The 27,135-nt window shown below is 41.9% G+C and overlaps 1 protein-coding gene and 1 long non-coding RNA gene across 6 annotated transcripts in view; one reads left to right on the top strand and one right to left on the bottom strand.

Moving 5' to 3' along the window:
• The window catches only part of TRPC5 (transient receptor potential cation channel subfamily C member 5), a 102,414-nt gene that overhangs the window by 33,863 nt on the left and 41,416 nt on the right, over window positions 1–27,135 (top strand). For all 5 annotated transcript variants that reach the window (XR_010305806.1, XM_064159402.1, XM_064159398.1 and 2 more), the window contains exon 3: window positions 13,778–14,299. Coding sequence is in view for 4 of the 5 variants with exons in the window: in XM_064159402.1 (XP_064015472.1) it covers window positions 13,778–14,299 (522 nt within the window). In the remaining variant the exon portion in view is untranslated. The remainder of the gene's footprint in view (window positions 1–13,777; window positions 14,300–27,135) is intronic.
• Window positions 4,820–11,648, bottom strand: LOC135183990 (uncharacterized). Its single transcript, XR_010305807.1, has 2 exons — window positions 11,009–11,648; window positions 4,820–5,974 (listed from the first exon to the last, which is right to left on the bottom strand). It is a non-coding gene; the product is annotated as an uncharacterized LOC135183990 (long non-coding RNA).

Below are 27,135 nucleotides of genomic sequence, written 5' to 3' on the forward strand. Positions count from 1 at the left end.
AGAGATGCTTGTGCCCTGTTATTAAGTGAAGGCAGGCAGTCATTATTTTTCAGACCTTTGCTAAACTGCTGTTTAAGCCCCATTTACTGAAAATACCATGATAATGGCAGGGGTAAGTCATAGCCAGTAACTATAACAACACGCTGCTCCTGCACTGCAGCCCTGTGTGTAAGGGGTGTCTCTAGAGAAGAAGAAATTACTCTGTCTACATGTGAAGCGTATGAAAGCCAGGAGCATGAGCCACCTCTCTCTAAAGGCTGCTACAAAGCACATGATAGATGAGTGTGCTGAACATTGATGTGTTAGAGTAGATATATTTCCTTTTAGGTTTACCTCCAAGCAAAGTTCAGGGGCTATTTTAAGAACTTAACATGACTCCTCAACTCTCTTCTGCCCAGCCCTGACAACTTACAGCCATGGTTTTGGGTGGTGCTCTTTAAGTCTTAGATAAAGCTGGGGTGAAGACTTCACCAGTTACAGCCTGAATAACTCTATGGCTAATAAAGTTATAGCTCTTTGAAAGATACTGTCACCTGTAGCAGATTTTGGGTCCAGTGCAGAAGTCATCATAGAAGTGTTTTGGTTGGAAGAGACTTTTAAGATCATAACATCCGATCACTAACCCATCACTGACAAGTCATGATGCCAGCACCTTATTTTTATTACCATGATAAGACCATAGAAGTGTTCTGGTGTGCCTCATGCCCAGCAAAGAGTAAAGCCCAGGATTTAAAAGGTCCATGTTCTTCTTCAGAGATAATCTCTCACCACACTCTGAGGTGTGCTCTTACTTTTTTGACTCTTGCTATGCAAATATGGTCCAGAGTGCAAATGAAGACAGACTGTGATGGCCCTGCCCACTCACAGCAGCACAGTGAGAACTTTGCTGACCTCAGTGGGACATAATGTGAACCTAACACAGCACCAAGAGCTGAATTCTGGGGGAAATAAAGGAAAAATCAATTATGTACTTAAAATAGATTAACAGAAGAGCTTTTCTAGTTCTGTGATTGTTACAAGTTCACTTGTTATTTCCAAGTATTACATAATCCTTCAAGTGTTTTTTTAAACCATAGTTCATGTTGACCAGTCATTTTGAAATGCTTACTGGTCACTTAAATCCTAGGCTAGGTTTTTTTTTTCTCCTCAAATAGAAGCAAGCAGCTTATTCATGAATATTAAGAGGAACAATAAACCAAACTTGGAAGCTGGAGGGTATGCAAGTGTTGCTTTTCCTGTGGTTGCTTGTAGTCAGTGAATATGTAATCTCCAGGAAGGAAAAGTGAGCTGAATATGGTGCTTTGATAGTTATTGTTTGCTTTTCAGGACAGTGAAGAGGCTGATATTGTATTGCATGGTGGCAGAAGAGCATGAAACATGCACTGCAGATGCTTGGCATGGCAGTCTATATCCAGGGCTTCATGTTATTTAAATATGAGGGCAAACCACTGAATGAATTGAGAAAGAGTGGGGCTAGGTTAGAAAGAGTGAAAATCAGCATGAATAGATTGAGTATTGATTTTGGCCCAGACTTACTGAATCAGGTGGTTTGTCTCTATCAGGATAGGATGTCCAACTGCAAAGTCGTCTGGTCAGAGGGCAAGTCTGATACCTACAATGGCAGAACAAGACTTTTTGTACTATTCTGTATTTTCACCAGAGATCTAGCTGGGGTCCTATGGACTGGAATTAACAGGGAACTTGAAATGACTTCATATCTTTGATTCAGTGCTACTGTAGGAGCAAATGAGTGTATATGAAGCCTGTTGAACAAATTACCTTCTCCAGTAAAATATTCTGTCTCCCAACCTATTCCAAACCTATTTGATCTTAGAGCTGTGGGTTGTTTTTTTTTGTTTGTTTGGTTGTTTTTTTTGTTTGTTTGGTTTTGGGTTTTCTTGCTTTCTTTTGTTTTACTCTTTCAAAAACCATTTTAGAGTGTCAGGTTGTTTGGGTTTTTTTTAACTATACAGAATTCTGGAATGGTGGGAGTTGGAAGGGACCTCTGGGTATCATAGTCCAAAATCCTTGCTAAAGCAGGGTCACCCAGAGCAGGTTACCCAGGATTGCAATGTCCAGTCAGGTTTGGAATCTCTCCAGAGCAGGAGACTCACAGGAAAGAAGATTTTTCCTTATTATCAATAGAGTGGGTTATGCTTTCAGCCAGACTGGAGTCTGCACCTGAATTGTACCAGTGAAGTACAGGAAATACGTCTGAAGATGAAGATTTTCCTATATAAGTAATTCACTTTTGATTTATAATTACTAATAGTTGTGTTTCCAGACATTTTGAAGCCCACTGAAATCAATATACTTTTTCAGTGTGACTTAGACGAGGTCTCCAGGAGCATATTTTTAATAGCCTCTGATGTCAATCCGGTGGAGGGGGTCCTAGTTCTTCACCAATATCACAGCTCTCAGGCTAATGCTCTCAGTTCACACAGATTCTGCATCTTTATTTGCCTTGCTACAGTGGACATGTTTGCAGTGCACCAGATACAATGTGTGCTGGCTGTTGAGTCCTCCTTCCGTTCTTGGAGAAGCTGTTACCAGTCATCTGAGTAACTCCCAAGTCCATCGTGTAACCATAAGTACCTTTATGGGTATCTGTTTTCTGCACAACAATCAGAGCTGACATCAAATGTTTACATAAGAATGATACTAGCATCTCTCTGGTATCTGCCAAAATTAGCAATTTGCTCATGGCAGATGGCTCCAAATTAATCTGGTTCACAGATGGGACTACAAATGCAGTTCCTCAATAATGAGAATAAAAAGAAAAGGGATCTCTGTATTTATGAGTGTGATTCAGTTTGTTTCACTGGTCCAAAGACCTTCTGAATCAACGAGATCTCAACAGATCCACGTGTCTTTCAAAAGGAGCTTTACAGAAATAAAGCCTGGAAGAATATGGTTGTGAAGAGGAAACTACAGAAAATAAAAGGCAAGTTTTCAATCTCAGTTGCTAATTCTCAGCTGCTGGTGGGAAAGTTTCTGCATTCATTAGTATTAGCAAACTCATAATTTGACCTCAAAAGTCCTCTTTGACATGAGATGATGAGTGAAAACGTGTCTTAATCGTTGTGTAAATATTGTAGATCAACAGCCTAGAGACAATCTTTTGTGACCCAGAAGTTAGGTGCTGCATTAAACCAGTTAATTCTTGCCCCAGTTCAGTAACTTTCTTGATACAATGTGGTTTAGCTTCGTTTTCTACTTGCATCAAATTTTGTCCTTTATGCAGAATTCAGTGCAGTGTTTGGCTCTTAATGCCACCATCTCTTGATTTCTGCAGCCTTGCTGGTAATTTATAGATGTACAAACTGATTATCAGCCCTGTGCTATCACTAACAGGACTTTTGAAGTCAAAAGAAGATCAGTTGTCAGATTTCTCATGGCACAAAAGCTAGATTCTGCAGGCAGTTACAAAGATAAGTTCAGAGAAGAGTTTTATGGGAAGCTTCTGATCCTCATGTCCTGGTTGAAGTGGTTACTGTAGGTCTCTCAATTGCAAGCAAAGTGCAGAGGGGCTCTGCAGGAGGACTTCAGCATCTGGGGTACATAGCTGATGGAAATGTATCCTGTTTCTTTCAACCTATGCTTCTTCTAGAGTTGAAGGAGAGACTTGTGGACTTCCTAGCTAGGATTGCTAAGTCCTGCAGCATTAGCTCCTAACTCATAAGCTGAGGATGGATGTGGAGAGTCTTGCTTTTCTGGTGGTAATCAATGTCCTGGGTGCATGCCCTGTCTTTTTCTGGAACATCTTAGAACCATTAAGGTTGGAAAAGATCTCTGAGATCATCAAGTCCAACTGTCAACCCATCACTACTATGGCCACTAAACCGTGTCCCAAAGCTGGAGTGTTAAAAAAAGCATGCAGCACAGCAAAGTGGTCAGAGAAAGCCCAAGAGCAAGCAGATCTTCTGTGGTGTTAACCACTGCATATCAGCAGTATTTCTGCTTTTCCTTGAGTTTAAGAAGTTAAGCTAATTCATGAAGGAAACCTGAGCATCAAGGAAGTCCACAGGCATGACCTGCAATCACCAAGTTGTTTCTGTTGAGCACTGTAATGGAGAAGGTAACAGGCTGATTGGTATGACTCAGCACAGCTACTGTGCCCTTTAGTATGACTCAAACCAAACATTTCCATGTTAGTATGAGAGGTCCAAAGTGAAAATGGAGGGTGGAACCTGGTTAGATATACTCTGAGCAAGAGCAGGTTCTAAAGAATAGAAGCAGTTGAGAGAAAACTGGCCACAAGTTCTCAGTATGAAAATATTTGAAAGGCACAATAAGGAAGAAAGACTGTGTCTGAAAATAGAAAACTAGTTGTTACTGCTCCAAAGCCTAACGTCTCTGCTAACATCCAAACTTTTCATTATTTTTATTGATGTAGTAATAATTCACAGCTCTAGTTAACATGCCTTTGACACTGGCGGCTGCCTTCGAAATGAATTCCATCTAATTAAACTAAACAACAGAGAAATCAAAGACCACTTCAGTTAATGATTACATTTCACTGGGAATGTCTTTCCTCCCTCCCCACTGCCTTCCTCCCCAAACAATTTTGAATCTGTGTGAAGGAGGTGAGAGGCAATATGAAGAACCTAACAAGAAGCACTGGAGGTAGGGCTTGCAGGCTGCAGTGTCAGCTACCAGGCATCTGACAGTGGCGTCTGACAGTCACTGTCTCCTTCTCCTGGACCAACATAAAGCCTGTTATTAATTCATTAGAGGGTTGATGGGGTCAGGGTAAGAACTGCATCACAGCATGCACAAACATATTGTGCTTATAATTTAACATATAAACATGTGGAGAAGTCAGGAATCATAGAACCGTTCAAGTTAGACAAGGCTCTTAAGGTCATAAAGTCCAATGCTGCTAAACCATGCCTCTCAGCACCACATCTCCACAGCTTTTGAATCCCTCCAGGGATGATGACTCCACCACTTCCCTGGGCAGCCTGCTCTACAGCTTGACAACCCTTTTGGGGAAGAAATTGTTCCTCATGCCCAATCAAAACCTCCCCTGGCACGACTTGAGGCCATTTCCTCTTGTCCTATTGCTTGTTACTTGGCAGAATATGCTGTTACACAAGATGCTTCCCAGAGAATGATCCTTTTTAATTTGTGGGAGTGATATTAGAACTTGCCTCTGGCATGCCATGTGGTCCATTTCCAGTAAGGAGTGGTGGGATTCATCTGGGTGGACTGCCTGAAGTAAATGGTTTGTAAGGGAAAAAATCCTGTTTGAATTTTTGCAAAAGCAAATTTGTAGTCTCTATAGGCCTGTTGATTAAGGTGTTAAGTTTCAAAACCCCACATTTCATTCCCTACCCAGCATTCATCAGCATGCCTAGTTTACTCCCCACTCACTGCTTGTAAGCCCCAGTTACAGCAATCACACAACACATCTTCATCTTTGGTCTGCTTCTGAGACCCTGAAGCAGCTTTTGCCATGGCTGTCTAGATTCACTGGTGCAGCCTGGTTGCAACACATTTTCAAGAGAAACTTTTGTGTATGAGGAAAATGAATATAAATTCCAGGCTCCTCCAAAACAAAGCTCTAAGCTCTATAAAGAACTGCAGGAGGGTATGGTAGGAGTCCACTACTCCTTCTCTGGCCGTTGAGTAGAGCAGTACTTGGGTTTGCCAAGTAGAACGGTATCGTTATAGCTTGTTTGTCGCTGTGGTGGACAGTCTTTCAGGGGCAACAAGGTGGGGGAAATCAAAAGGGTGTTAACTGTGAACAGTGTTCTCCCTAGTCATCTCTGCATGGTTTCAGCATGTGAATGCTGTGATCCAAGGTCTGTGCTCTGTCATTGCCTTAGGACAACACGTTGGAAAGCTGCTCAAGCCTTGGAGAGGCTCAGTCACGTGCGTTGTTGGTACTTAATTCAAGGCAGTGTGAGAGGACTCGTGTGCTCCACTTAAACACTCTTCAGGCAGACAGATGATGTGTTAGATGCAGTCTCTGAAGCATGAGGAGCATATCATTAGCTGGATGTTTTGAACTACCTAACGTTAGAAGTAACAAAGGAGGGCACTGCCTAAGTGGTAATGCAGGAAGATTGCAACCATGCAAATTTTCTTCTCATGTGAGACCCTGCCATCCCTCTGGATGGTCACTTTGCTATCTCAAACTCTGGGGTCTTTTCAGAAGCCACAGTACCTTCTTGGTCAGTGTAACATCAATGCCAAAAGCACAGGCTCCTGTTTGTCAGCATCAAGCTGTTGTTTTGTGCAACATCCGGCAGCGCCGGGCTGGCACCAGATGCAGGGACTCGCTCCTCTCTGATGTTGTCTAATGATTCTGATTCTTCTCTCTCTCTCTCTCTCTCTCTCTTTTTTTAAAGGAATGTGGTTGAATAGAAGCACAACCCCACCTCTCCCAAGCAAAAAGCCCTCCCTTTTCAGGCCCTGTTAGCAATATATTACCTCATCTAAACTTAATGAAACATCTTTCCTCTGCGCACAGCAATAAATTACAGGAAATAAGGGCATTTTATGTACAAAGATGACATAAAAGGCTATAGATAGCAGGATTATTAGCCTGTATTAGCACATCTTGTCCTTGTAACCACTAAGAATAGAAAATAGATACCAGATAACATGAATTAAAAAGCAGGACAATTCTTCTTTCCCAGAATAAATCCTAGAAAATGTGAACAAGAGAGTAGCCAAGATTACCTTGAAGACAGAGCCTGCAAATTTCCAGCTAACCATGAGCTGTCTTTGTTTCAGCATGCTTAGGGTCCATAAAATGAAAAAGATGTCTAAAGTGCAGTGATGTTCCAAGGCTTTTAGTGTAGTTGGGAAATGTACAGGTCTGGATTAACTAAGCTCTTTAACAAAATTAATTTCCAAACTTAAGAGTAAAAATTGTTAGAGTTTAGTCTTTGTTTTTACCCAAACCAGCTGCTCCTATCAGAGAGTGACTTGTAAAATGGCAATGAAAGCGGAAAAAATGAACAAACAGCATTTTATGTTCCCAAATGGGGAGAAAACCAGCTTCAGGCATATATGAACTGGTCTGTCTATCCAAACTTCAGGAGACAATTTATTGTACTCTCATGTCAGCAATACTAGACTTAGACCTGAGCTGGTATCGGAGGATCTCAAGAAACAGCTCTAGGAGGCAGCCAGGGCATCTCTGTGTTTTGGCAAGTCTTTGGTAGATTCATAACATGCTGCAAGCTAGGTTCTGATTTCACTTAGGCCATTTTTTCTCTAGCAGCTTCATTAATGGCCAGATTTGTAACAGTCCTGAACTCTTGCCCCTTGTTTGCTTTAACTGGACAAGCGTCATTACTCAGCCAGCCCCAGGCTGCCTAAGCATACGTTACAGCCAAGATCTGTTTTATAGTTAGCCATCTCATGGTGTGACATAACATGTTAGTGATAACTATGATGAACTCCTCAACCATTCCTATACGGAGGAAAAGACATAACCAGGAGAGGGTGCAATTGCTCATGGCACAACTCTGGTCTGATGTCTCTGAAGAGCAGTGAGCACTTACTAGCCCCTCTTCATCCTGGATTCAGCAGTTCTTAGCTGGAGCAAGAGCAGAATTCAGGGCAAAACAGACTTCAGAACTGCATTGCATTTACATACAAGATGTTCAAACGTAAGCTAAGTCTTTAATAGTGTCCCTCTGTGACTTGGATAATAAACTCCACGCCGACTGCACTCCATTTCATCATCAAGTGCCTCATCATATTTCTCCCACCCATATCAGAAGGGGAGAGTGGCTTAGAAGAAAGAGTGCTCTGTCTGTAATAAATAGCCATAGGCCATTTAAATGCATACTTGCAAAATCCTTTCCTTCTGAAAGCTTCTCTCTGGGTTCTTTTTTAATCCCCAATAAAAGGGAAGTTATTATGGAGAATCAACCACAAATGGTGACATCTTTTGACAATCTTCCTGGCTGTGCTGCATTTCCTAAACACATGGCTGAGCACAACAAGCTCTGCTGCAGTTCTGCCACTGTCACATGCAATAGGTTTCAGTGTAGCTCTGCAAACTAACCCCTTGGCTCTACCTCCACTTTTAAACATGTAAGAAGCCAAATTAAAACCTGAAGAATTGAGAGCAAATACATCAATATTTTACTTTTGTTATTAAAAAAACACTTGGCTATACAGAGATCACAGCTATCAGCCAGTATTTTAGTAGCAATGCATTATATCATGCTATACTTGATTCAAAGATGTCTATTTCAGTGTTAATATTTACCATCTGGTAACCTTGTTTAAGCATTTGTTGTGCTACGAAGCACTAAAAGGTACCAAATTTCTCTGTTTTGCAGCATCAGTCTGAGGGGCAGAGACTTTATTTGGCTTTAGAGATGTGTAAGTCACTGAGCAGATTTTAGACCAGGAGCCTTTTCATCACCTGGATGTTCTGGGACTGCTATATTGAAATCACTGGAATACTTGAATTGCAACAGCAGAGCTTCTCCAAAAGTACTTCTACAGCCATATGTGCTTTATGCAGGAGTTAACAAACTTCATAGCCAGTACAAAGCTCTTAAAGCACATGACTTTTGTTATCAGCTTGTGCTGTTCATTATCTGTCATTAGACAAATTGCATAATTTCAGTCAATGAATTGCTTTTTAGAGGGAAAACAACCTCCCTACTGAAATAGACATTGTCATCACTCTGATAGAAGATGTCTCTCAGGGCAACTCTGATTAAGATATTCAGGTATTTAAACCTGCACCACCTAAAATGGATGCTTAAATATATAGAAGCATGCAACTTTTTTCCAAGGTCCCACATGAGGAATCAAATGCCCATTCTGACAGTCACAATATGTATTTTTTTCAAGATCCTTTTGCTAGTAACATGGCTGATCTGCAGTGTAGTAATACTGTCTCTCATACTCTATTTATAGAGCTGCAGCTAGAAGTAGCACAGGACTGTGATTCTGAACAAAATCACACTCACTGCTAAAGCTCCTTCTGACCACTGAGCCTCACACTGAATTGATGTAGTATGAAATCTTTTTAGAATGGCAGAAACTGTCTCTGCCTGTTACTGGTGTGTGCACTTCCCCATAGGGCTGCATGCAGAAAAACAAAGTAGAAATAGGAAATTCTTGCTCAGTAAATTACCCAGGCATCCATTTTCACAAGTGTTGCATTTGAAGTTTGCCATTGAAGTTGCATGAGTTTGTTCTGTTTGGTTAAATACTGTCTGCCTACTGCAAAAATCTGTTGTAACATAGTCATATCAGAAAGTTGTGGAAGCAGAAAATAATGCAAGATGATAATAATAATATACAGTTTATCATGGTTGTGCTTACAATTTATTACTCAGGTTCAAGTGTGGTGCTAGTTTATGGAATGGAGATGGCTTGAAAATGGGGTGATTGCACTTGGAATAGGTAAAATTAGCATTAGTTCTTTCCAAGCAAAAGTGGCAGCATTCTCAATGCCAGACAGGATGCACGTTTAGACTGCCTTTGACCCAAGAAATTTACAAGTAGATTAAGAAAACCAAGAAAGGAAGGGACCTTGTGGTTTGGGTTTGCCTTACTGTATAGATACTATTTTTTCAGTTTGGGTCTGAAGCACCGAAGGCTTATCTGGGGAGGCTGCAGCTAAGAGCACCAGTAAAAGTGAACACTGGCAAGAACATGAAGGGAGGTTACTGTCTGGTAGGGTACCCAGACCATAGTTAGAAGGACTGTCAATATAGAGGTGCAGAAAAGCATAAGATGCAGAGTTAGAAAGAGAAAACCATCCCAGGATAGTTGTGAACCAGAACTCTTTACTCAGAGTTCAAGATTTTGCTGCAGAACAGCTTTTTGTCATCTAGCTGTCCTTTTTCCTTTGATACACATAGATAGACAAGATAGATGCTGTAGAAACCTGATAGCTTGCTTTGAAATCTTCCAGTGTTTAAACCTGCATATGAGTTTCCAGATAAAAGGCAAAAGATGCATTCATAGCAGTCTGAGGTTGGTTGGAGAGCACACATGCATTTAAGCTGTAGCTCCTCAACCATCTGCTGTGCTTTGGTTCCCATTACTAAGCAGCCTCGAAGCACTTGGACTGTGTTGCTTTTACACAGCACTAAACCAGAAGATGTGCTGCAGAGGCACTGAGATAGCAGACTAGATCAAATCCAAAATAAAACTCCTGAAAGACCTACAAGGTCGTTGAGTCTTCAGTGGCAGGGTTTTTTCCCTCAGTAATTCTGCTGTTCTTACACTGTACTAGTTATTAACAAAGCAGAGATTCCTGCGCTTACTGTCTAAAGCTTCTTTCCAGCAGCACACTATTTACTGGAAAACTTGTTCGGAGGAGAGCTTAGCTTTACTGAACAGTGCTTTTATGTGAGGTAATTCTCCGTTTTCTTCTCCTCTAACAAATTAAGCTTGTTTCTCCCCTTCATTTTTCCCTCTTTCACTGACTGCAGCATGGCTCAGAGAAGCAGCAGCACAGTGCTAAGCAGCCTGTCTTTTTAAGGATTAAGTCTAGAAAGATAGTAACTGGCGCTCAGTCGCTTGTTGTTAATGGTAGCCTTAATTTCTTAAGCGAGCTTTCCCAGGATGAAATACAGGCAAGGCATCGTGCTCCGGTGCAAGTGTGACAATAAGGTTCTGAAGGATTCAGCTTAACAGCTTGTGTCAGGTGATGAGGTTAATGGGAAAGAATTTGTTATTCAGGTCACTTAATGAAAATAACCTTGGGAGAGCTTAGCAGAGCCCTTGGGGTAGAATAATTTATTCCTTTTCTGCTTCCATCACTGTAAGTTAACCCAAGATGCAGGAGAAGCTGATCTAAACATAAACTCAGCCGTCAGAGTAGTGCAGGAGGAATATCAGCAATTACAAAGCGTTGCTGTAATCTCTGCTGCCCCTCCAGTGCTAACACGCAGAGCACAGCCTTCGGAGCGAAGGCTGACTTTGCATAGCCCCGGCTTTAAAACAAGACAGCTTGTTTGTTAGGATGCAGGACATCAAAGCACTGTGCAAGAAGACAAACCAAAATACTCACCACGAGATGTACAGTTTTTAGCCAGTCCTGGGATCAGGCAGGCATGGGAAAGAGGCTTCAGCAGCCATCATTCACGCTGTTTCTGTCCTGTGTTCTGATGTTTGTTTTGCTGCTCAGCTATAATCAGAAGTAAGCTTTGGCTCCTGCTATTCGAGGCCTCACGCTAATCTGCTCTCAGACCCCAGGGAGACGCTATGTCTCTGCACCACCGTTTCATTTCTTATCCTTTAATTAAAAGTGCCAGGAAAATACACCCTCCACACAGCAGCTGCCTGAGACCGATGAAATACTGCCTCGTTTTTGGGGTATGAGACAGAATAGATACCACAATTTGATCTCAAATCTTGGGACAACCATTTTGAGAGCCCTAGATCCTGATTTAGAAGTCCTTAGGAGTAGAGAAGATTAGCACTATCCCCACCTGTAATGTTACCACCTTCTCTGCAAGCACCCATTTCATATTCTGAGCAACATGAAGACCTCATCTGTGTAAAGCTCAAAATCCTTTTCACAGCCCTGGGTACAATAACTTTCATACAGGAAAACAAGATTAAACTTGACAGTAATAGGAGTGATAGAGAGGGGAAGCATTCTTCCTTTGAGGCAGAGGCTCTGCATATAGCAGCCAGTGACTGAAAACAGTGAAGGGAAAAGATAAATGCAATTATTCAAGCATCAGGGCTTAAAAAATGTTTCTAAGAGAGAGAGAGAGAGAGAGAAGAAAAAAACCCCTCACACCCTTCTCTTGACGTTCAACAAAGTCCCTAAATGAGCTAAGCAAAGGAAGAGGAAGAAAGTCAAAGACCTTACAAAGAGCTGCTTTCAGCTGTATGTTACTAGATACCTTCAAATACATTTATCCAACCTTCCTGAGAGACACCAAGCCCTCCATGACCCGCAGCAAACCCTTACTACGAGCATCTCCTCCCCAGGAGCCATATTTATAGGCTCCCTCCTGGCTGTCTCTTTGAGGAGCACCTGGGTTAGCAAAGCACTCCTGCGTCTGTGGGCTGCCAGTGATTTAACTCCTCGTGTGCTGCAGACTTGTATTATTCCCCAAAATACCTTCTGCCACCCGGGGATGCCCTGCTCTGATACATGACCCAGAATCTCATTGTAGTGCCAGCCCTCAGCAGAGCATTGTGTGTTATGAACAGGCTGTCCTACTGTCACACATAGGTTATGTAGAGATTTGTCAGTCAGCTGCAGCCCAGAAGGCTTCAGCAATTTAGTGCTATAGAGGCACTTAACTCTCGGGAGCTCACTACATTCTGTGGTGCTTTCAGTGCTTGAAGTGGCCTATAAGAGATGGGGAGGGACGTTTTAGCAGGGCCTGTTGTGATAGAATAAGGGACAATGGGTTTAAACTAAAAGAGGGAGATTCGGACTAGATGGAAAAGTCCTTTTTTATGAAAAGGAGATTTTTTTTTTTATGCTGAGGATGGTGAGACACTGTCCCAGGTTGCCCAGAGATGGTAGGTGCCCCATCATTGGAACCATTCCAGGTCAGGTTGTCTGAGGCTCTGAATGACCTGCTGTATTTGCAGATGTCCCTTCTGGCTGCAGAGGGGCAGAATGAGGTGACCTATAAAGGTTATACTTGTGATTCTCTAACCAGCCTTAGGTATGTCCTGTAGAAGGATTTCTAGCAGTTACTTCATTCCACTTTATCTCTGCTTTACTTTTGGATTGTTACAGACTGAGTAATGTTTCCTGTCATTAGGAGTCTTTAACAATAGTTCCTCTGAAATGCCTTTGACATTTGCAAGGGGAAACAGACCTACTGTTCACCAAAACCAGCAATCACCCCTTGAGCAGCAGGATGCCAACTGCCAGGGCAGGAGTGGTGGGCACGCGAAGTACAGTATGCTTGAGTAGTGATTAACACACAACAAAGAGAGCTGCCTGTGCTGCAAATGGAAACACACTGTGTGCTTGGGATGTAAGAGCATTTTGGTCTAATTTTGCACTCTGCATATAGTAATAAGACACAACAGGGTGTGCATTAAGCTCATCTTTTGAGAAGTGCAACAGTAGCTGAATAATGCACACCCTGGAGTGTCTTATTTGTAGTGGACTATGGCTCATTAATTTTACATTCAAATTGTTTCAAACCCATTAAAAAAAACCCAGATCTGTTCTGAGGGCAGTTATGTAATACATCTTTCCACTGAAAAGTGGAAATATTTTCAAATAAAAACAGTAGGGAAAAGGTGAGGAAGAGCTTTGCTCCTCTGCAGACCAGGGTTGGGTTTGGCTTGGTTTGTTATAGTTTGGTTTGGTTTGGTTTGTGTGGGGCCTGCTAGGAGCAGGTTCTTGGCTTGCTAATGTAGGCCTATAATGCAAATTTGAGCTATGGAAATCTGTTCAGTGTTTACTCTCTTCTAGACTTGCCTTTCTTTTTGTATAATTACCTGTGCCTTTTGTCTTCCTTTTTTCCCTTTTGAAAGTCTCCGTGGTACATGAACATTAGTTCATTTCAGAACAGGCCTGTATTGGAATCATTCAGACAGAGATGTGATTGATTTTTACCTCAGACCGGGAAATGAATGGTCACAGATTGCTGCTTCTAGGGACCTAGAGGCATGGCTTGGGGGAAGATGGTTTTACCAAATATCAGTGTCTGTGTGAGTGAATACAACACAATTTAGAGAACAGAGAGTGTTAAAACCCTGTTTTGCTATGGCATCACTTGGGAAGTGGAAAGGAGAGAACACTGTTTTTTGCTATTCCACCTGAAATCTGACTATGGTTTATCTCTTTATATAGGTTCCAACCTTGATGATGGACACTCAGTTTTCAGAATTCACTCCAGATATCACCCCAATAATGCTGGCGGCTCACACCAACAACTATGAAATCATCAAACTGCTTGTCCAAAGACGGGTAACGATTCCACGCCCACACCAGATCAGATGCAACTGTGTGGAATGTGTTTCCAGTTCAGAGGTGGACAGCCTGAGGCATTCCAGGTCAAGGCTGAACATCTACAAAGCCTTAGCCAGCCCTTCGTTGATTGCCTTATCAAGTGAGGACCCCATCTTGACGGCCTTCCGACTGGGCTGGGAGCTGAAGGAGCTCAGCAAAGTGGAAAATGAGTTCAAGGCTGAATATGAAGAACTTTCGCAGCAGTGCAAGCGTTTTGCTAAGGACCTTTTGGATCAAGCACGGAGTTCTCGAGAATTGGAGATCATTCTCAACCACAGAGATGATCAAAGTGAAGAGCTGGATCCTCAAAAATGTCATGACTTGGCAAAGTTAAAGGTAGCAATAAAGTATCACCAGAAAGAGGTAAGAGTCATCTAAATGCAAAGGTGTGCAAAGGCTTCATGTGTTTGGTATAATGGTTCATTTCTCTAGTCTCCGTGGGTTTGTTCAGGGTTTCCAGCTGAGACCCAGCATGGTTGAGTTTGGATTGAGTGGAGAACCATGTGCAAGTGGGTTAGTCACAAATCAGGAGGTGACATGTACCATGGTGACAACATGAATCTGATGACAGTGGAGGGCACAGGACTGGGACTTGCTGCAGTGGGTTATAGCTTATATAGCACTGACTTTGATTCAAAGATACTTGAATGCCATTTCATGGTAGCCTATCCCCCTGCAAAGAACAGCCTTCAGAGCTTTCCAGTTTTGTTAGCTCCAAAAGCTTTTCACAGTAGCTGCTTTTACACAGGAATCAAAAGCTAGAAGCAATTGCCTGGCTCATGAAGGTCTTGACTGCAGGAAATAATATAACATACAAATTGCTTCCTTTAGCCACCGAACACTTCCTAGCACCCATTCAAGACTGACTCATAAGGGCCAAAGAAATAACAGCAGCAGAAGAGAGCAGGAGAGATCAAAAGCACTCTCACTCTCCCAAGTCTCCATGCTACCAGTAGTTTTGTTAGGTGAAAATGCTCATGTGATTCTAGGTAGTGGATCATACCATGCAAATACTTCTCCACCTCTGAGACATTTCAGGTGGATTCTTGCATCCCTGACTGAGAAGCAATCTCCACAAATTCAACCTCCTGCCTATAGTACCAGAAAGGAAAGACATACTGCAGCTATAGGACACAGAGCCTTTCAGGAGTCCAGAGATTTATAAGCTGATTCAATAAAGGCCGTGAACCCAAGGAGAATGCTGACAACAGTTTCAGTCCTGAAGCTCCTTCTATTTTAAAGTAACACATTTTTAATCTTTGCTTGCTTGTTGGACAATTTTTATCTCTTTTTTTTAGGCACATTTGACTGAATTCCAAGCATATGGCCAAATTCCGTGTTTTGTGACATATTCATGACAGTTCCAGCATATAAGTGATAGCAAATGTGCCCTGTGTTGTCAGCTGAAGTCAGTGCTGTTTCCAGGTAGAACACTGGTGGGCAGGGACAGAACAAATGAGTTTGGGAAAACAGCACTGCTGAACTCCTTCAACCTACCTGGTTGTTCATAAATACCCAGTGTATTCTGCAGGATGGTGTTTGTATGCAACTAAATATTACAGTGGTTTTCTTTTCTTGGTAGTTAGTCCAATACAAAACACAAAGCAGGATGCAAACACCATTGCCAGCTTCTGAAAAAAAAATGAGTGGGAGCAGAGAGACACTGAGAAATGCCTTTTAATCTTGATTGAAGAGTATCAGACTGAGAGAATTTTATTGGGGCCAGGAAGGAAAATAGAAGCAAGTTTGGTTTGGTGAAAGACAGTTCTGCAGAGAGAAACAGCAGACTCTAAAAAGTAGATCATCTTGTTCTACTGCAGCTTTTTATGTCTTAATATTAAATGGGGTTGGATAATAAAGCTTTTTATGTCTTAGTGTTGACAAAGGTAACAACTTAAATCTATGGTAGCCTGATAGAAAAATCCAGAGTGGACCTAAGTTATTTTCTAGGTCTGAAAATTGTTACCACAGTTGTTGGTTCTTTATATGCAACATCAAGAATGTGTGATCTCATTGATTTTAGACTAATTGCTAGACAAATTTCCTGCAGGGTTGGTTTATTTTGTTGGTTTTTTTTTGGGGGGGAGGGTCCGTGAAATAAAGCTACAAAATCTCCCTAAATAGGAAATTATTCCATTTCAGCTCAGTCAGACAGGTACATTCAAGTCTCTTCCCTGAGAAGTTGTTGAGAAGGACTCAGTAAAGAGATCATTGCCTGTGGATGGAGGGGATGCACTGGGTGTTTTGGGGAAAGAGTAGATATTAAAACTTTCTTTTTACCAGCCTGAGTGATATGAAAATTCAAGAGTGGTCTTTGCCAGACCCATCATTCAGGATTTTTCTCTCCCAGGCATTTCAGATGAACCCACTGTGCTCTCCTATACCATCATTCAGGATTTTTCTCTCCCAAGCATTTCAATGCTGGTTTGTTCCAGGTACAGAAGAGTAACAGCCTTCAATTTTGTAGTGCAGGTTGATAATCTCTGGCAGTACACATAAAGGACTGAAAAAAGTACCAGTGGGAAAAGCTAGATATCGATGGCTAGTTCTTGCTCCAGACTGGGTCCTTGGAGGAGGGACTTTTAGAGGTAGTTAGGCTCCTAAATCTGCAGGTAAGTAGGCAAGAAGTTTTTAAACAGAGTATAATCTGGTTAAGTGCCTAAATCTTGTTGAAGATTGGGCACTTCTCTTGCTGAGGCATTTTGAAATTCCACTGCTAAGTGAGCTACATCTTTTGGCACCTACCTGCTGGAAAAAAATCTGATCTCAGGGAGTTAATTTTTGGCAAACAATTAAAAGTCACTGGAACAGTTTGCCAAGGCAGTTGTGGATGCTCCCTCCCTGGAGGTGTTCAAGGCCAGGCTGGATGAGACCTTGAGCAACCTGTTCTAGTAGGAGGTGTGCATGCCTATGGCAGAGGGTTGGAACTGGATGATCCTTGAGGTTCCTTCCAACCTAAACCATTCTATGATTCTGTGAAATCATGTCATGGATCTCAGTTCTCTGTGCTGAATCTGGTAAACATATTCCTGGTATACACAACTCCATCTTTGACCTGGCCTGGGTGCATCAGTTTTCACACTGAGCAGCCTGGGTGAGGGCTGGATTCAGGAGGAGAACCACCTCAGTTCAGTCCTACCTCCAGAGGAATATCCATAACAAAGGCTCCACCTCAGCCTGTGTTCCCTGGTAAATGCCACTGCCAGTATGTTGGTGCCTGACACTGCAGATACAAGTTTTGTCTTTACAAGGGTAGAAAAATCTCCCATTGTTTTTATTTTTTTTTCAAGAGAAAGCCTAGGAGCTACAAATTTTGATTACTCCCAGATATTACATGTGTTAAGTATTCTATAAACTGACACATATGTTGCTCATGAGGAAGAGGACCTTTGGAGGAGGGCCAAAACAACGGAGAAGAAACGTCTTACTTCTCATGATTGTTTTCTATAAGCCTCTATATCCTAGAAGGTAAATTACTGTTCGCACAGAAGGGAAATTTTCAATTACACAGGAAAGATTGAAGGGTGCCCTAAGGTAGCTTTGTATTGTATTTTATAGTAGTAAATGTTAGAACTATGCTGTGCAATGTTCACAAGCTCCCTCTCCATCTCCTCTCAAGTGTAGAAATGGTTGTGCCCTGAGTTTCTAATTGCAAAAGAGATCCTTTCTTTAGAAGGTGGGTAGGGCTTCACAGTGTGATGGCTGTTTGCAAGACGGTCACAAAATACTAGAAACAAATGAAGACAGCTCTAGCACACTGCAAATCGTGATGAGCACAGACAAGTTCATTTCTGAGAGGAATTATTTTTCTAGGATCATGGGAATTCATTGCTTTTCATAAGTGCTCTGTAGTATGTGACATTTGTCTTCATATTACTGCTTTTCAGATTTCTTTTATTCATGACTAATTTTGGAAGGAGAAAGGTTCTGAAGACTTAATACCAAAAGACACAGCTCAGCTGTTGAGCATCAATCTTCACTATGCTCTTCTGGCACCAAGTTAGCTCTGCATTTGTTAATTTGTTTGTATTTCTAAGAAAAGATGGGAAAAATCACCTCTTAGCATCTTGCCAGTCTCATAAAGCCCAGTTGTATGTACAGTGTCTTGTGGTTGTATTGGAGTATCAGAGCACAGGCGGCGTGCAAATACAATTCTTAGATCCTGTAAGGTTTTTTCTACACTGCCAAAAGAATGTAAAGTAACTGCAGCATAGCGATGAGTCTGCTCTAAAAGGGCATATTTCTGCTTGTGCATCACATTCCACTAAGCCACAAGAAATGTACATTCAGCCTACTTCTGCTTTTCTCCATCACAGGTCATTCACATCTTCAGAATGAAGGGAAGCATCACGCTAGTGGGGTTTTAGTGGTTTGCATTTTTTTCTGGTGCTGGTAGTTGCAAGTGGCTGTGCAGGTTTATTTATGTCTGTAAGGAACACACACAATGCAAGGCACTCAGAAGAAAATGTGTTTTACTTATGACTAGTTTGCTTAACACTTCCACTGAATTAGATCAAAGCAGTGCATAAAATTCCTCTCAGAAACCTTAACCTTTGTCTCTCTTACTCACTGTACTCTAAGCAATGACAGGAAAGGAGAGAATTGTTTACTTTTCTAATACAAAACCAGTTCTCTTTGCTGGTTTCTCTTCAGGATGAAACCTCAGAAGTCTTAGCTCTATTTTTTTTCTGAGGCATTAACATAGACAAGTACCTCCTGAGATACAGAACTGGAGTGAATGAATAATCATTCCACAAGCCACATATTTTTCAGCTCGGTCTTGGCTCTTGTCAATTGTGTGGCTTCAGTTTGAAGCACAGCATCATTCTCTAGGGAGCATGCATAAACCTGGCAAATTTCTAAGGGCACTTCAGTTACTGTATAAAAAGAGCTTTTAAAAATATCAGAGATGCAGGAAAAATGAAGTAAGAGGTCTGTGAAAATCAAAGCTCATCTGCTACACCTGTTTTGAAAGCCAGCCAGGTACCTTGATGGATAGCCACAGACCTTTCTTTCCTTACAAAAGCAGTGTTAAGTTATTCCCCCCGTGGTTTTGTCTGCTTTCTTGTCACAGTACCTGGAGGTGTAACAGTACAGGACAGAAAATTTGTATTGTGCACAATAAATACCAGCATTTTGGTGAGCCTGCACAGCTCAGAAGATGAATAAACAGGCTTTTACTTCTGGTTTCTACAATGAAATCATATCCTGCTGTGAAGAGACCTCTGTTAGGACTAGATGGGGGAAGCAGAGCTGCTCCTTGTGGAAGCTTTTTTCCTTTCTAGTGACCTGGAACATATGTGTCATATCCCTTAGGGTATGAGATGGTGGGGATGGTGTGGTTATGCTGTGTCCAGATCTGTCCTAGATCGCAGAACTGAATACAATTTTAGGGATTTGAGAGGACTGGATGTCCAGATTTCACCTTTCATTTTCCAACTGCATTCATTCATACTGTATGCAGTGAAGTTACCATCTGATGTGTGAACAGTGGCCTGTGCTAAATGAAACTAGTTTTTCTCAGACTCAGTCCCAACAGGCAGGTGACCACATAGCCAAAGCTTCCATGCATGTAGTACTAGCTGAGCTGTTACCGGCAGTCTCAACAGCAGGCCTTTGGGATGGCAAATGGGGAGACTGATCTGCATTTACATCCATGAACCAGTCTTCTTTCCTCATGATCACTGGTGGTGAGTAGAGTGATTGGTGCCCATCCTCGAGTCCCCAAGTGGATGGGTTTGTGCGGTTGCCAGATCTGTTTGATCAGCCTTGGAAATCAGCACGAAAATCTAACCTCTACAGCTGCATTGTGCTGGAAAAATAAGGCAGTAGTGGCACTTAAGTGTCAATTCTCTGCGGATGTGGAATAATAAGAAGAAAAATTCAGACAACGAAGAGTTCCACATGTTAACAAAGTAGCCTTGAATATTTATCTGAGGAAACAGCATTATTTGGTTTATCGTTCATGTAGCACCAAAATGTTGTAACTTGATGAAGGTTAGCCACATGTCACAGCTGTCAGAGAAGAGAGCTGCAGAAGACTAGCTTTTGACAGCAAAATCATCTCTGAGTAATCCTTGAAAAAACTTGAAACAGCAACAGCGTAAAACCAGCATGTCAGTCAAGGGCAAGGACTCTGCTTGTGGTAGTGTAACATGTAGCAGACAGCAAATGCCTGGATCATTCTTTAAGTCATTTTGGTGTCTCGTGCCTCTGACTTCAGTGATCTCTTGGACAAAGATAGGAAATATGTTGAAAGCTAAAGAGATTGCCACTGTTTTAAGGACATTTAAGAATTATTTAGTGAGTTTGTCTGTTCCCTTAACTTCATGTACCCCATCAGTCTTCTTGCCAGCAAGAGAAGAGGCCTGGGAAGCCAAAGCTGAAGTAAGGGACATGATTGATTGGTTTTCTGTAGACTACAGAAACTGGAAAGAAGATGTGACACCTTGTGTGTTGTATAAGCCAAGTGTTCAATCTTGCTGCGTCTGAAGGTCTAGTGTGCCTTTCAGAGTCAGCTTTACGTCAGTAGTGAAGAGTATATCATGTTATTCCATACTTCACTTTGAGTGATAGCCTGAAATAATAAACTCCATGGCAAAATTATTGCTATGGATTCTGCCTTTGGATATAGAAGTGGTCATTGTCATTTATCTGATTTCTGTTGCTTAGTGAAGAGTGGCATGAAGATACAGAAAACTGAGATTCCCCTCCTCTTACACCTCTTATGTATACACCAGATCCATCATCATCCAGACAAGTCATTTAGGTGGCTCATGATTGAGAACACGGTTTCCTCATAGTTCTTCACTCCAAGAAAAGTGAGATGGATAGATGTGTTAATCATACCCTCCCTTCACTGAGATCCTGGGCAGAGTAGCGTTTAAAAGCTGTGACTGCAGGTTTCTTATTCCTTCTTTACAAACCCTAGCTGGCTGTGTAAACATCCTTCAGCAAAAGCTCATTCCCTCCTTAGTGTACAACAGCGATATCCCTCAGAAGCAGAGGTAGCCTTTAGAGGTTGCTGAGAATGTAAGAAGTGTTTATAGTATCTGGGTCTGTTCTTTCCTGGATATTGGAACAAATTTACTCATCCAGGAGAAGGTAAGGTAGAAAGAAAAAAGCCCAAATTAAATAGTTTCAGCCTAAATATTTCTCAGATTAGAAAGGAAACAAATGAAAAGTAGCAAGTGCAGTTGTGGGCTTCTCAGTTCAAGAGAGACAGGAGACCACTGGAGAGAGTCCTAAATTCCCTGTGAGGGTGTCAGAGCCAGGGAGCAGGCTGCCCAGAGAGGTTGTGTAGTCTCTTACTCTGGAGAGATTCCAGACCCAGATGCATATTGTGAACTTAGGCAACCTGCTGTGGGTGACTCTGTTTTAGTTGGGGGGGACTGGATGATCTCCAGAGGTCCCTTCCAACCCTCCATCCATTCTGTGATTCTGTGAAAAATGTTTATAGAGCTTTTTAGTAACGCTAATAAGGTAAAGTAGGTGTGTGTTTTAAACTACTTGTGAATTACTTCTAATATTCCTGTATTTGCTTTACTTACCACTTAGTTAATGTAAATGTTAGAAATTCACTAAGGAGGATAAACCCAAGCTTTTACCTAAAAGTCAGTACCTTCTCCACTTCAGATAAAGCCTGGGAGAGCTCCCGGTATTCATTTGCAAGTTCTGTATACTCCTGAAGTACTGCCTGCGAGAGGACTTTGCAAACACTGCAAGATATGTCTCTAAACAGTTTTTAGCTTGTGTTTTATTTTAGAGCTTCTGCAGGATGTGTCAAATATTCCCTGTTCAGCTCTTGGAACCCAGTCAGTGTGTTGTGAATTATCTGACTCCGTCTGACTCCGTCTTAGGTGTATTCCTATACTCGGAGTTTTGCTTGTACTGCAGCACTCTGCCTGCGGAAACCCAGTCTGTATTTGCTTGGTCTTTGTAAGAGAACTGTATCCTGGAATGTTTGCTGAAACATATCCTACAGGAATTTAATAATCAGCTGCAGTCTGCTGTCTGCTAAAATAAATGCTGTAAGCTTTTGCTTATGCTTGGACTTACACTCAGGGTCTGACCTGGGTGTTTGCTAACAGAGGTTGGTCTCCAGAAGCACTGTTCAGCAGCTTGCCTTTATTCAATGCAGGATTTATACCTGCACTTAAATCCTGCTGACACAGGCCATAAATACAAATGTATAGCTAAGCACACATTTAAGCACTCTGAGGGGAGATAGGTTTCATTTCTAGCTTAAATATTTGTTAACTCCTGTGGGTAGGTACTGAGGATTTGCAAGCTTCTGCCTTTGTCCTAGAATATCTGAGACCTCTTCTGTTTAAATATTTAAGCCAATCCAATATATATTTGTGAAAACTATGAATTCTGATGGAACTGTAGCAGCCTTTCAGAGGTCATTCAGTCTTTCCTTTTGTCAGCATTCACATCACTAGTGAAATTCCAGTTGCTGCTGCTTCAGCTGAATTCATGTCTACTACCTCCAAGAGATGTGTTATGGATAGAGACCTTTAGTTAAGATTCATGTGTCATCATCACTTAGAATGTCTTAAAAACAGATTAGACAAAATTCTGTATAATTGGAGGCCATATGTTCATCTGTGGAGGATCTGGAGTTTGTTTGATTCACTAGCAGAAGGATGGAACAATTTGGGTAGTACCTGGTTTTCTCAAAGGCCTCCTCCAGCTCAGCTGGCAATCTTCTTAATAGCAGGAATGGCTGCCATTTGGATTTGCAGCAGTGCTTCACTGTCACTACTGACAGGCATGTGAGTAGCAGCAGTGGTGTGGATAGGATATTCATCCTTGCAAAATACTGTTGTCTCTTGGAAGTACCTGGTGAGGAATGTTGTAGGCCTTTTTCCCTGAGGTATGCAGCCTCCCTCCAACTTTGGTGTCTCATTTCTTCCTTTTTTCCCTGTTGCAGAGAGTACTTAATTAGCAGGATGAACAACCATTAGGTGTTTACCCTCTGCAACTCACACTTCAGCAGTGGAATGTAAATAACTTTGCAGTTATTAACAAGGTTGAACTTTAAAAATAAATGTGCTACAAAAGGGATTTTCTTGTTCATCTCACTGTTTGCAGCACTGCAGGCTGTCATTTCTTATGTGGAGTATCTGATCTCACAGGGCTTACTGGCTCTCTGCAGCACACATCAAATTAGGCCACAAATAGTTTCTTTCTATGTTGGGCTAATTTAGAAATGCAGCTCTTTGAATATTGCCCACTGGAATTTTCTTCAAGAGCAATGAAACTAATACAACTGTATTTCCTTTCTTCCTCAGAAGATCTTGTTCTTGGTATGAGGTGGAACAGAGTGCCTGCTACACTGGAAGTCTGTTGTGCCTCTTGGTTATGAGCAGGAGCTTCTGTAGGATTTTGGGGTGCAGAAAGAAGATGGATTTTTAGTGTTCAATGCCATATCATGTTCCTGAAGTTGAAGAAGTCACTGCTTTGCACAGAGTGATCCGTACACATGCTGACATGTCAAGTGTTAGAGCACATTTGGGCTGTTGGGCAGGGTGTGTTAAGCTTTGTGGGTTGGCACAGTAAGACTTGGCATTGATTGATAAACTCAAGCTCGTGACAGGACTGGCAGTGTAGAGTCTCCTATATCTTCATGGGAGGCAAGAAATTCTAGCCAATTGATTCTGGAAACTCAAGTGCAAAAGTCTGTGCTCTTCCCGGTCCATCTGCAGTTGTACTGACGTGTGTGGGGTGGGTGTTTCTGTGCCTGGGTCACTGCTGCTGGTGACCTGGAATGAAGAGGGACAGAGACCTGCTGCTCCCAGCCCTGCCTGGTCATACATGTGTCCTCAGACATTTCCCTTCAATCTACCAGAGAGAGAGTGCGAGGTAGTACCTCTGCAGAGAGAGACAGGGCTTTCTGCTGAGTGTGGGGTAGCAATGGCATTTATGTTTTCATGGTAGAACAGGATTCACAGGAAATCTACTTTCTTTAACATCTAGCTAAAATACACTTTTGCTACTGCATCAGACACTGCATTTGCTTAATTGTCACATGGACTGCAAAGTCTAGTTCAGTTCATGTGAGGCTTTGCCTTTGCGAAGCCAGAGTTGCTTTAATTGTAGAGGGCAGCAGCATATAATAATACCCCAAAATACAGTAACCTTGCAGGGATTCAGCTGCCATGTTTGAGATGCTGTGGGACACAGTGCTGTTGGTGAGATCTAACCTACTGAAATGAGTGTCAGAGAGGGGAACTAAAGTTAATTTCATGGCTCCTATGCCACATTTGACTCTCAGTGGTAACCTCAGTGGGAGCTGATGTAGCTGACTGATAGAAGAGCTTGGTCCTGCTTATTAACACAGGGATCTGCAGTTACAAATTAGTGCTTATTCATCTATGAAGAGCAGTCACTACCACCATCCACAGCAAGAGTACAGAAAAGAACTCCCAACAAACTCCAGCAGAAGAGCCTGTTGGCAGCTGTCACGATAATCAGAATAACTGCAGAGAGATACTGTGCTCAGTCCCTGTGATGTCTATCAAGGAGCTATTTCAGTTGCTCCCTGAGGCATTCACATTTCAGCCCATCTGTGTCTGATCCTAAATTACTTATGACTTTGAGAGATAAGGGATTTCCCCATAGATATGGGGTGTGTGTGTGTAACATAATTTCTGTGTTTGATATTTATATTAATGGCACAGCATGCAGAAAGCATTTAATTCCCCAGAAGTAGAATCTAGGTGACATAAAAATTTCAGTAAAGATTAGATAGTAAGAAAAAGACACTCCACCCGGCAGCTGTTTTTTTTTCCCCTTGGTAGAGAATCAGGTGACAGTGAATATGATGAACATTGAAAATTAAATTCTCTAATAGCACAAGCCAGCTGCAAGCCAAATGTTACACAAAGACCCTGGCAAGGCCAAAAGAAGAAAGAGAGAACATAAAAGACTTTGTACTGCAGTAGTCTTTGCTCTCAAAATGCTTCCCAACCATGACTGAAGTTTCTGATCTCACTTCTGGGAAAGGCAGGGTTACTCATTCCTATTTTCAGAAGCCAGGAGCCTGAGCACCTTGCCCACTAGTCAGTGGCACAGTAGTATTGTCCTCACGAGGTACACTGAGCCTCATCTGACCTCCTTGTCCTTAAGTGAAATGTATCTTCAGCTAGGGACAACTTCTGCTTAACAGGTAACAGAGAAGGAGCTTGCTCTTTGGATTGGTTCCCCCAGAAATGCTTCGAGAGGCTTTGTCTGAGGTAGGGACAATCCTGGACAATGCTATGCCAGCATAAACACCACCTTTTGAAAGCATTCATTTTAATTAATGCAGTTGTCAAGCTGTTGTCCATTGTGTCTGTGGGATGATGTCTTGTGCTGCTTTTTGTAGCAGAGGCTTCTATAATGGAGCAGAGCTTGAGAAAATGCCTGATACCTGCTTGTTATATATTGAAGAAGTTCACTGTCTGCAAGTCATTTGCTCCTCTTCTTAAACAAATACAGAGCTTCTGTACAGTACATCTCTCTCTGATTCCAAATCATCTACAAAACTAGGACAACATGCAGTTTTTTTAATCATCAGAGTCTCTCCTTTTTGTTGTGCAGAAACTTTAACTTGATACCAAATCCTGTCACATAAGCAATGTCCCTGTGAAATGATGAAAGTCTCTGATAGACACATGTACTATTTCTAGCTATGGCAAATCAAAAGCTTTCAAAAAGGAAAACAAACATATCTGGGGCCTTGCTTACATGGAAACTGAACTTATATTCAGGAAAGGTCTTAGTGTAAATAGCATTGCAGAATCACATAATCACTGAATCACAGAATGGTAAAGCTTGGAAGGGACCTCTGAGGTCATCAGGTACAAACTCCCTGCCAAGGCAGGTTTACCTAGAGAAGGTCACACAGCAACACACCCAGGTGGGTTTTGAATATATCCAGAGACAGAAGCTCCACCACCTCTCTGGGGAGCCTGTTCCAGTGCTCTGTCACCTTTAATGTTCCTCTTCGTGTTTAGATGGAACTTCCTGTCTTCGAGTTCGTGCCTGTTATCCCTTGTTCCATCACTGGGCACCACTGCAGAAACCTTTGTCCCATCCTCCTGACAGTCAGCTTTTAAGTATTGATCAGCATGAATAAGATCCTCCCTTGGTCTTCACTTTTCCAGACTAAAACCCCCCAATTCTCTCAGTCATTCCTCATTAGTGAGATGTTCCAGTCCCCTCATCATCTTTGTAGCCCTTTTCTCTACCCTATCCACCAAGTTCCTGTGTTTGAACAGGGGAACCAACAGGGAGCTGGTCAAGTTGCTTTTCCAGATCCGTAAGCAAAGACAAAATATGACTGGTTTCTTAACTTCATGAAGAAATGTGAAAATATGGATGATAACAAAAGTTCTGTGATACTACTTCAGGCTACCTCCCACTTAAGAGGGCTAAAGCTGGGCTTTTACTTGGTTTTGTCTTTTATGTGCATTTGTTTAACAGTCTGAATCTTTAGAGCTGAGCATTCAGTGGTTTAGTCTAAATGAATTTGGTGCTTTACTTTAAGGAGCAACACCTAGAAGCAAAGATGAGGCCAATATTCACAGAGCTATTTGGGGAAGTACCTAATTTCTGTGTTCTTTCAAGTTAACACAAAGTTAGTGAAGAGCAATTGCTTCTCTAGGCTGCACACCAAAGGCTTAGTTGGCTTCATTATAATGCAAAGTTCCAGTGTTTCTGCACACTGGAAATTCTGGGTTTCAGCCTGCTGCAGTCCTTGCACTACTGCAGTGCTGACTGTTTTTAAATCTGTGGTTAATAAGTTGAACTAATACAAGTTAGTAAATCCTGCACTGGGAAGTGCTTAGCCTTTCCTTTAATAAGGACAGATTTTGATGACTTGTGATATTAGGGAGAGCTCCTTTCTTTCTGTGGTGTGCTTTAATTTCCCTTAGGCTGTTTCCAGTGAGGTTGGGATGGGCTTGATTGGAAAATTTAATGGCTTTTCCCATTTCCATTCCCTTTTGCCAAGCTGGTCTTTAAAGTTGCTCTTTCATGATGTGTGAATTTGTCTCCATTTGAAGAACTAACATCAGATACAGCACAGAAAGCAGATTTTAGAAATGAGCTATTAGGCTGCAAAGAGGCACTTTTAAGATGCTTGGAAGTTGCACAGCAACCAGAGGAACATACAGTCATTCGATTTCTCAGATGACTTTGACTCAAGGGAA

This window comes from Pogoniulus pusillus, chromosome 19 (genome assembly GCF_015220805.1).
Source record: "Pogoniulus pusillus isolate bPogPus1 chromosome 19, bPogPus1.pri, whole genome shotgun sequence".
Lineage (NCBI taxonomy): Eukaryota > Metazoa > Chordata > Aves > Piciformes > Lybiidae > Pogoniulus > Pogoniulus pusillus.